Source organism: Chiloscyllium plagiosum, chromosome 7 (genome assembly GCF_004010195.1).
Source record: "Chiloscyllium plagiosum isolate BGI_BamShark_2017 chromosome 7, ASM401019v2, whole genome shotgun sequence".
NCBI lineage: Eukaryota > Metazoa > Chordata > Chondrichthyes > Orectolobiformes > Hemiscylliidae > Chiloscyllium > Chiloscyllium plagiosum.
The window spans coordinates 102360637-102371893 of NC_057716.1; the positions used below are offsets into that span (position 1 = coordinate 102360637).

Sequence of the window (11257 nt, forward strand, 5' to 3'; positions counted from 1 at the left end):
ACTTCCAGCTCAGCACTGTCCCCATGACTTGTCTATCTTCTTTTCCACCTATCCACTCCACCCTCCTCCTTGACCTATCACCTTCATCCCCTCCCCCCACTCAGCTATTTTACTCTATGCTACTTTGTCCCCAATCCCACCCTCCTCTAGCTTATCTCTCCACCCTTCAGGCTCTCTGCCTATATTCCTGATGAAGGGCTTTTGCCCGAAACGTCAATTTTACTGCTCCTCGGCTGCTGCCTGAACTGTTGTGCTCTTCCAGCACCACTAATCCAGAATCTGGTTTCCAGCATCTGCAGTCATTGTTTTTACCCTGCACGTTTTTAGACCGTGGGAGGACCGGAGCACCCAGAGGAAACCCACACAGACATGGGGAGAACATGCAAACTCCACACAGAGTCGCCCAAGGCTGGAACCGATCCCGGGTCCCTGGCACTGAGACAGCAGTGCTAACCGCTGAGGCACCGTGCCAGAGGAGATTTACAAGAACGATCCTGGGGATGAACTGGGATTTAGAACGGTGACAGGATCTATTTGAAACTTACAGAATACTGAGATGTCTGGATGGAGCGGACGTGGAGAAGATGTTTCCACAAGTAGGAGTGACTTGGACCTGAGAACACAGTTAAATTGAAGGGATGACCCATTAGAACTGAAATGAGGAATTCCTTCAGCCAGTGTGTGGTTAATCTGTGGAACTTATTGCTGCAGAAGGGTGTGGAGATTTTTATTGAGTGAATTTAAGTTAGATAGGTTTTTGATTAGTGAGGAGCTCAATGGTTATGGGGAGAACGCAGAAAAATTGAATCGACAAACATATCAGCCATGATGGAATGGCAGAGCAGATTCAGTGGGCCAAATGGCCTAATTCTGCTCCTGTGTCTTAAGGAAACAAAGGCCTTCAAGACAAGATCATTTAGTAAGACATCCTTGTTCCCTGCAGTTGTATGTGGTCTAACTACCTGGTATGGCAACTGTAACTATCAAGATCGGAGACGGTTACAGAGAGTGGTGAACTCTGCCCGGACAATCACAAAGGCCAACCTCCTATCGATGGAATCCATTTACCAGGCCCGCTGTCGAGGAAAGGCCGGCAGCATTCTCAAAGATCCGTCCCACCCTGGCAATGTTTTTCTACAACTTCTACCATCAGGGAGAAGATATAGAAGCCTGAACACACACACAAGCCGGTTTTGAAACAGTTTCTACCCTACTGTTGTTAGAATACTGAATGGACTCTCAAACTCTTAACATTTGCCTGTACCTGCGTGCCTTTGCCGCTGTTTACCTATTATTTACTATCTGTGCTCCTTAACTCTGTGATCTGCTTGTATTGCTCACAAGACAAAGCTTTTCACTGTGCCTCGTTACACGTGACAATAAGTTCAATTCAATTCTTGGTGAGGCCACATGTGGAATATCATGTGCAGTTTTGGTGTCCTTATCTGGAGAAGGATGCTCTTGCTTTTGAGGCACAACTGCTAAGGATTATCAGAGATTCATCATTAGCAGCACTGATGTAGAGCAGTCATTGAATTGGTAAGGATGTATTCACTGGAATTCCTTTTTTAAAAAACATATTTGCTTGTGGACGTTGCTGACTGACCTGTCATCAGTTGCTGTTGAGGAGGTGGTGGTGATGAGCTACCTTTGTTGAATCTCTGCAGTCCACCTGCTGTGGGTTAATACATATTGCCCTTGGGATGGGAATTCTGGCTTGGAGGGGAACTTGCAAGGGGTGGTGTTCCCATGTATCTGCTGCCCTTGTCCTTCCTGATGGACGTGGTCATGGGTATGGAAGCTGCTGTCTAAGGATCTTTGAATTCCTGCAGTGCATCTTGTCGATAGTATGCACTGCTGCTACTGAGTGTTAGTGTTGGAGGGAATGGATACTTGTGGATGCAGTGCCAGGCAAGTGAAGTGTATTTCTTCACACTCCTAACTGGTGTCTTGTTGAGGGTGAACAGGCTTAGGAGAGTCAGGAGGTGAGTTGCACATGCAGTGTTCCTAGCCTCTGACCTACTCTTGTAGCCACTGTTTATGTGGCGAGTCCAGTTGAGCTTCTGGTCAATGGTAACACCCAGGATGTTGGTAATGGAGGGTTCAGTGATGGTAACACTGTTGAAAGTCAAGGGTTGGTGGTTAGATTGTCCCTTTATTGGAGATGGTCATTGCCTGGTGCAAATGTTACTTGTCACCTGTCAGCCAAAGCCTGAATATTGTCTAGATCTTGTTCCATTTGAACATTGAAGTTTAGAACAATTTGGAACAATTAAGGGGTCTTGTTGAAATCCATAAAATTCTAACAGGATAAGACAGTGTAAATGCAGGAAGGATGTTCCGAATGACCAGGGATGATAGAGTCTGTCACTTTGTAAGGACACAGGGTAAACCATTTTGGACTCAGAATTTCTTCCTTTGGAGCGGTGGACCTGTGGAATTTGCTACCACAGAGAACAGAGTTGAAACTTTATTGCTGGAACAGCACAGCAGGTCAGGCAGCATCCAGGGAACAGGAGATTCGACGTTTTGGGCACAAGCCCTTCTTCAGGAATGAGAACAGAGAACAGTCAGGGATAAAACAATGTAGTGCTGTTACATAAGTCCAAACAGCTCTTTGCCATCTTCTGTCTGGCCTCCTTCTCAAAGGAGGTGAAATGTCTTCCAACTCTTTTTGGTAGATTTTTAGTTAATTCAAATCCCTCTTGCGATTTGCAATCATCCTCCGAACTATTATCTCTGTAGCGATTGTAACAAAGTTAGTCAGGTGAACCTGATAGTATGAGTTCCTTGATTGGGGCTGTGAATCTGGTCCAGCAAGGGAGCCCTGACTGACACATGAAAACTGGACTGTCAAACATCCTGGTCACTCTGAGAGCTGGATCAGTGTGAAGGCCTGTCCATGGAAATAAAAGGTTGATTTGGTGATTGGATACTGGCCTCTATGGAGTTTTTCATGTTCTGATTTGTCTCTTTTGGAGTTCAAGTTTTCTCCATTCTGTTTCCATTGCTATTTTCATTCTTCTCATTTCTTTTATCTTTTTGTTTTCTTCCTGTTCCATTTTGCTTTTCCTCAAATTCAAGGGTATTCACTTACTGTTTTTCGTGAAATTCGAGTATCTTTTTCATTTTAACTTTTCTTAGCTAAATCCAGTTGTGAATGTCAATTTCATGTTTCTTGTCTTCTGATTTAAAATGTTCGACAGTCACTTTAAGATCTACTCCTTGTGAGATTGTTACCTTCAATTTATCTGCTAACTCTGTTCAACATTGATCACCAAAAACGTTTAGCAACATTCAAAGCTATTTTGAAAAACCATTCCTTTCAATAAACTTTACCACATGATTCTCTTTATATCCATTACCTGTTTGTTCAAAAGACAGACACAGGCCCCTTAAATTCAATAACTTTAAATCCCAATCTAGAGAAACCATTTATAATTCCAGCAGATGATTCTGCGGGAAAAGTCAAATCAAGGAGTGAAATCTGGCTTGATAAATCTTTTCTCTTTTTGGTTAGTGTGGTTGTCAGTCAGTGGAACATTGTCACAAATGCTGCAGATATTTTTTAACAACAGGACAGAAGTTTATTATTTAAATGAAGAAATAAAATATATGTAAATGTCGAAGAGTTCTGAAAAATCTAAGCGTACAGCAGCAAAACAAAGTTTTCACCCAATTTCACAACACCAATTTACAGATATTGTAACTCGGAGCAAGTAAGTCATGTCTTAACTCCTTGGGCTTCTATTTAATTGGTTCTTAACAGTTTCTTTGTCGAGAACTGTGGAGTCTATTCAGAGTCTTTTTGCCAGATCTTCCAGTAACTCTGAGAGCCTAAACTTGTTTAGTTCTAATAACTTGAAGATTCCTAACTAAACTCCTGGTTTAGAGATTTGACTAACTAAGCCATTCTACTGAGGTTACTGTGTTTTTTGAACTGTCCTATACTCCTGTAAGGACCCTGATTTGGTCTCCTCAAAAGTGCCCTAAAACCATTTGTGTTTTCTAAACTAAAATCATTCCTTAATTGTTCTAAGCCTAAAGCAAGCTGAGTGATACTCTGTTAGAAACAACCACTGTATAAATCCTTTTCTATTAACACACCAGAGAGCCATTTGCTTTCTGAACAATGTTAGATTAGGTTCAGATGAACTCTGATCTTTTAAAGAAAATCCTTTGTAAAAGTTACTTTTACCACATCCAAACATCAAAAATAATAACACCTTCCATCATGTAATTAGATGTTGATTAGAGATTTCAAAGGTCAACCAGATCAGTTCAAGGATCAAATTCTGTTTTAGTCAGGGAGCAAGTCAGCAAAAGTGATTCACTGATGTTTAGAAGCAGAAGGTTTCTCTGTTTAGATTGCCTTGATATCCAAGTATTTGGATGCAGCGGCAAGAGGCTTTAGGCAGCCATGGCGCTATGATCAGCAGTCTTGAGTCACTTAAGACTTGGCAGAAGTTCTGAGGAGAAGAGAAGAAGACAATGTCATGTTAGTAATAGCTGTGGCTCAGAAGGCCTGTGAGCTATTGATAATTAAATGAAGTTGATTGTGGAGGTAAAGGAGACCCACCAGCAGTATTTTCTTGGTGCAGCTAAGAAATATTGGAGCTTCGAGTAATCCATTAGTAGTGCCAGCTGAGAGAAGCTATCTGTTAGCAAAATAATGGATTTGCACCTGTGTATAAAAGTACTGGTGTATAGAGTCAGGAATCCAGTGAAACACATCTAGAGAAGAGATTAATTAGCTGAATGGAGAATCATTAAGGCTGTCTGTGACAGTATGGCTTTTGAAAGAATTCTGAAGCTAATGTTCAAAAGTGAAGAATTAGAAACTCCACTTGGAGGCAAATTTAAAAGGCATCTGGATGTGGGGGAGAGGTGGTTACGAAGAGTTCTGTCAGATCTGTCTTGATCACATTTGCTATTTATTGCACTCTTTGGGGTGTTTGTTAATTCTTATTTATCTCATTAATTCTGAGTGTTAGGTTAGAATTTGTATGCATGTTGTAGATCATCTAATCTTAATCAAACAGTAAATTTGATTCTTGTTAAAAATAACAGGGCATCCTGAAGTACTTTATGCTAAAGTACTTTTGAAGTTATTATAACATAGGAAACACCACTATCAATTTGTGAGTTCAATTTGTGCTTGGTGAGCTCCTACAAACATAGCATGTGTTTATTTTAAAGCTGAGAGAACTGACAGGCTTCAATTTTAATATTTCATCCAAATGACTGTCAGTCTCAGAATAAGACGCAAACCTAGAATCTTCTGACCCCGAGTCACACTTGCTATCCTCAGACCAATACCCTTATTTTAATATTCCCTCTTATAGTCCAGAACTTAGAACCCCTTGGTTCTAGTCTAGGCAATAAATTTGATTGGTCTTAGCATTGCTCCCAAAGGTTGATGCCATGGATATTTGTTCCATTGGACAAATCAAAGAAGTGTATGGAACTATGCCCACTAAAAGTATCTCTAGATTGACTATTGGGATTTCATTAATTTCTTTACAAGTAGGCAGAGCAGGAGTAGTTTATATAGCTTGTTGGGCCTGCTCTGCCATTTGATTCAGTCATGGCTGGTCTTTGTTTTGAGCTCCACTTTCTGACCTGCTTCCCATATCTTTTAATTTCCTGAAGCCAAAAATCATTGTACTGTATTTCAGTCTTAAATATATTTTGTGATTTGTCATTATGAATATGATCAGAATACCAAATAACACCCTTGCAGTTTTTTGACTCCTTGACTTAATTTGATCTCTCTCATTAAATGTCATAGTTAGTAACTTTGCAAACTTTGTGTATTCTGTTGTCCTGATGTGGAAATTGCTTGTATTTTTAAATATGCTATTTAGTTTTCAAAACAGTTTTGTTTCTTTTTCCAGGTTCAGCGAAAATGATTATTTCATACTGGTTGTTCTGTTGTGCAGCTTCTCTTGAGTTTGCCTGTGTTGTGAATGAAATGGCAGTTCATGGCTGCATCCAAGACTGAGGAGTGTTCTATAGACCCCAGTGGCAAAAACAAAGCTTCACTCAACCCTAGTCCAAAATCTTTTTTTTATGGTCAACCACAGGAGAGTAGACCAGCTTATTCTGTTTCCCAGCATCCACTATGGGAATGGGATGGCTATAATGTGATTGTACCCGTAAGGAAACAGAATACTTGTTCAGGAACGTCTCAGAATGTTGCAAGTCACCCTTATCCTTCTCTACCAGGAGGTAATGGCAAATCAGTAACATTGAGTTCGCACACAGGTTTTCGTTCAAATGTTTTGATCAGTCCTTTTGAAAACTCACCTCTTCATGATCGAATTGGCCATGGATGCAGATCTTATCAGAGACTTGAGTCCCTGGGTTCACGGTTTAATGGACTAGGAAGTAGAACTACATCAAGTTCAGCAAACATTAACAACTTTATCCCCTCAATCCCCTCGAGAGCAATCTCTTGTGAAAATTTAATGAAACCCAATGGTGCCATTACCCCAATTTCACAGCATTATGGTTCTCATAGTGCTGGTTATGAACCTCTGCTCTTGGGCAGAAATGGCCCCAATCATGCAGGTAAACCTACCTCACTATTTTGCAAACCTTTACTGAACACAAATGCGTTCATGAGACCCACCAGTGCCAAAGTGCCTACACTTCAGAAATGTGAAAAGAATGCCAAGACTTTTAATGGAAGTAATGAATTTGGAGACTCAGAAAATGCAGCAAAGCACAATGGTAGCAATGCTAGGGCTATCTCTGGAAGTGCTGTTCATGTTAACACAGACCTTAAGTTTGATCGACCTTTACATCAGAGTGAACATTCCCATGGTAACTTGAAGAGTGCTATCAAGCTAACCAAAAGTAATGCTGGGGATCCAGAGCTTAAGTTTACAGAAGCTATAAGAAGGTTGTCAGAAGACCGCACCCCGAAGAATCATGTGATTGAACGGTGTGTAACATTTTCAAAAGAAACTGAAGGCTTAGCTTCTCAAGGCGTTCATTTTCAGAATGGCCCCTTCAGCAGTGCTGCAGGATTATTGAAAAAAACTGTGCCAAATCTCATTCAGGAGAGAAATAATTTCCAAACAGTCTTAAAAGCTGAGCGAAGTTGTACCAATGTTAACTTGGAGCCTGCAGCTAAAGAGAACTGTGCAAGTAAAGATAATCTAATTGCTCGTACCAACAAAACAGCTGTTGGTATTTTATCCACCAATGTGCACATCCAGAATAGTAGCCCAGTCAGTTTTGCAGCATCCCCGGACTTTCATCATGAGGCTGACCAAAGCAAGAAGTTGATCTCTGTTTCTTCCTCTAAGACAAACGCTGGCTCAGTCACGCTACAGATTGCTGCCATGCAACTCAAGTGTGCAAAAAAGGTTGAAAAAACTGTGGAAAAGCCGAAGAATGATGCAGGTCCTCAAGACTCTGAGTAAGTATCCTTACAGTATTTCCCAACTTATTACATTGCTAATGTTCCATTAAATATTTAAGTCAACCTGTTGCAAAGAAGTGATTAACATATAAAAATGTGGCTGTGGATGCAATATGTTATGATTTGATGAATAGCCTATCTGCATTGGGTTGATGAGTCTGATTGTTTTTTGCTTAGTTCTCACACCACTCGAGATGCTAGCATATTTCAAAACGCTTGGCTGTATTTCTTGATCTTTATTGCAAAGGAGTTGGAGTTTGAAAATAGGAAGGTCTTATTTGAGACAGTGCTAGGAATACTGTGTATAGTTTGCTTTCTCCTAGTTAAGAAAACATTACTGACATTAGAGACGGTTCAAAAGAGCAAGATTGATTTTGAGATAAAAGGGGTTGCCTTTTCAGGAATGGATAATCAGATTACACCTTTATTCGTTAGAGTTCAGAAGTAGGATAATATTATTGAAACACCAGAAGATGGGACGGTCTTCATTTGAACTGTGCTGGGACCAGAGTCCTAGCGAATCGTGTAGCCGGGGCCGTGGACAGCTTTAAACTAAATAGGGAGAGGGGGAGGGTTCAGTTGTGTGGGAAATTAGAAAACCCGATGAAAGGAGGAGGTGCAAGTGCAGAACTCAGGAGGGGTTATTAAAATCTCCAGTGCAGACACAAATAGGACAGAGTAATTGGAAAGGGTTAGCATTCAAACTTCAAGCACACTGGGCAAACAAATGACAATGAGAAAAGGGACGGTTAATGCAGGATTGAAGGTGTTGTGTCTGAGTGCATACCGTATAATGAATAAGATAAATGAGCTTGTGGTGCAAATCAAAAATGGCAGGTATAACGTGGTGGGCATCACAGATGTGGCTGCAGGGTGATCAGGATTGGGAGCTGAATATTCAAGGATATACATCTTATCGAAAAGATAGGCAGGCGGGCAGAGGAGGTCGGGTTGTCTTATTAGTAAGAAATGAAATTTAATTAATAGTAAGAAATGAAGTAGGGTGAGATGGTGTAGAATCTGTGCAGGTAGAATTAAGGAAACAGGTTTTTTTTTGGTTTTAAAAAAAAAACCATAGCTGGAGTTACCTACACTCCAAACAGTAATCAAGAGCTGGGGCACAAAATGCACCAAGAGATAGAAGAGTAAGAAAGGCAAAGTTACAATGATCATGGGGGTTTTCAATATGTAGGTGGACTGGGAAATTCAGGTTGGTAGTGAATTGCAAGAAAAACAATTTGAGTGTCTGAGATGGCTGTTTGGAGCAGCTTGTGGTGGAACTCACTAGGGAACAGGCAATACTGGATTTAGTGTTGTGCAATGAGGCACATTTGATAAGGGAGCTTAAGGTGAAGGAAGCTTTGGAGGCAGTGATCATAATATGATTGAATTTTACTCTGCAATTTGAGAGGGAGTAGATAGAATCAGGGGTAATGGTATTACAACTAAGTAAAGGCAACTACCGAGGCATGAGGAAGGACCTGGGTAGAATTGACTGGGAGCCTGGGAGGAAAGAGTGGAACAGAAATGGCAGGAGTTTCTTGGAGTAATTCAGGAGGCGCAGCAGAGATTCGTCTCCAGGAAAAGAATAATGGAACAGGGAGGGTGAGGCCACCGTGGCTGACCAGGGAAGTCCAAGATAGCATAAAAGCAAAAGAGCAAGCATATAATGTGGTGAAGGGCAGTGGGAAATTTACAAAGACCAACAGAGGGCAACAAACAAAGAAATAAGGAGGGAGAAGATTAAATATAAGGGTAAGCTAGCCAGTAATATAAAGGAAGACTGTAAGAGTTTCTTCAAATGTAAAAAGTGCAAAAGTGGACATTGGGCTGCTGGAAAATGACGCTGGAGAGATAATAGTGGGAACAAGGAAAAGCCTGAAGAACTGAATAATTACTTTACGTCAGTCTTCAGTGGAAGACACGAGTAATATCCCAAAAATTTGAGAATGAGGGGGGCAGTGCTGAATATGGTGGCCATCACCAAGGAGAAGGTGCCAGAAAAACTGAATGGCCTAAAGGTGGATGAATCACCTGGACCATTTGGGCTACACCCCAGATTCTAAGGGAGATAGCTGAAGAGAGAGTTGTAACATTAGTGGTAATCTTTCAGGAATCGCGAGGGTCCGATCGGGTCCCAGAGGACTGGAAAATCACTAATGTGACACCCCTATTTAAAAAGGGAGTAAGGCAAAAGACAGAAAATTACAGACCAATTTGCCTAACCTCGGTCGTGCGTCAAATCCTGGAACCTATTGTGAAGGATGAGTGTATGGTAAAATAGGGCAAAGTCAGCATGGTTTCATCAAGGGGCAATCATGCCTGACAAATCTGGTAGAATTCTTTGAGGAAGTAATGAGCATGTTAGACCAAGGAGAGCCAATGTATGTTATCTATCTGGACTTCAAGAAGGTGTTTGACAAGGTGCCCGACAGGAGGCTACTGAGTTAGATAAGGGCCCATGGTGCTAGAGGCAAGGTGCTAGCATGGTTAAAAGTCTAGCTGTCTGGCAGAGGGGAATAAAAGGGTCTGTCTCAATGGCTACCTGTGATAAGTTGTGTTCTGCAAGGCTTAGTGTTGGGGCCAAAACTTTTCGCTTTGTGCATTAATGATCTAGATGAAGGAACTGAGGGCATTCTGGCTAAATTTGCAGATGATACAAGTATAGGTAGAGGGACAGTTAGTATTGTGGAGGTGAGAAGACTGCAGAAGGATTTGGACAGGTTAAGAGAGTGGGCAAAGAAGTGGCAAATAAGAGTACAACGTGGGAACGTGTAAGGTCATGCACTTTGATAGGAGGAATAAAGGCATGGATTAATCTCTAAATGGAAGAAAATTGAGAAGTTTGAAGTGGAAAGAGACTTGGGAGTTCTAGTGCAGGATTCTCTCTAGGTAAACTTGCAGATTGTATTTGTCTTCCTAACTGATTCAATGATGGAATTTATTTTGAGAGGACTTGAATGTAAAAGCAGGAATGTACTTCTGATGCTCTAAGGCTTTGCCCAGACCATATTTGCAGTATTGTGTGAAGGTTTGGGCCCCATTTCTCAGGAAGAATGTACTGGCCCTGAACCATGTTCAGAGGAAGTTCACGAGAATGGTCCCTGGAATGAAAAGCTTAACACGTGAGGCACGTTTGACTCTGGGTCTATACTCGATGAGGGAAAGTTTAGAAAGATGAGGGAGATCTAACTGAAACTTACAGAATACTAAATGGCCTGGACAGAGTAGATGTTGGGAAGATGTTTCCATTGATTTGGAGAGACTAGGACCCGAGGGCACAGCCTTGGAGTAAAGGGAAGACATTTTACAATGGAGATAAGGAGCAACTTCTTCAGCCAGAGTGTGGTTGAATCAATGGAATTCATTGCCATAGAAGCTGTGGAGGCCAGGTAATTGAGTGTATTTAAGACTGAAGTGGGTTCTTTAAGGTCAAGGTGATCAAGGGTTTTGGGAGAAAGCAGGAGAATGGGGTTGAGAAACTTGACAGTCATGATTTATTAGGTTCCCTTCTTGAGATTCTTATACATTTGATGCAACTGAAATACGCCAACTTCTGTGAACAGCCACAATTTATTTCAGCAAGTAGAATCTTTTGAAGGATCTAATAACACTCTCTTAGCGATGCTTGTGGGGTGTGTCATGTGAGGCTGTCCCAACAAGAGAACAGTTAGGAGAAAGTGCGGACTGCAGATGCTGGAGATCAGAGTTGAAAAATGTGGTGCTGGAAAAGCGCAGCAGACCAGGCAGCATCCAAGGAGCAGGAGAATCAACGTTTCGGGCATAAGCCCTTCTTCAGGAATGAGGCTGGTGTGCCAAGCGGGT

General features: G+C 41.4%; 1 protein-coding gene across 2 annotated transcripts in view; it reads left to right on the top strand.

Annotated features, from left to right (window-relative positions):
* Window positions 1-11257, top strand: part of ttll4 (tubulin tyrosine ligase-like family, member 4) — a 108759-nt gene that overhangs the window by 28918 nt on the left and 68584 nt on the right. For both annotated transcript variants that reach the window (XM_043694274.1, XM_043694273.1), the window contains exon 2: window positions 5898-7429. In XM_043694274.1, the coding sequence (XP_043550209.1) occupies window positions 5970-7429 (1460 nt within the window). In that variant the 5' untranslated portion in view covers window positions 5898-5969. The remainder of the gene's footprint in view (window positions 1-5897; window positions 7430-11257) is intronic.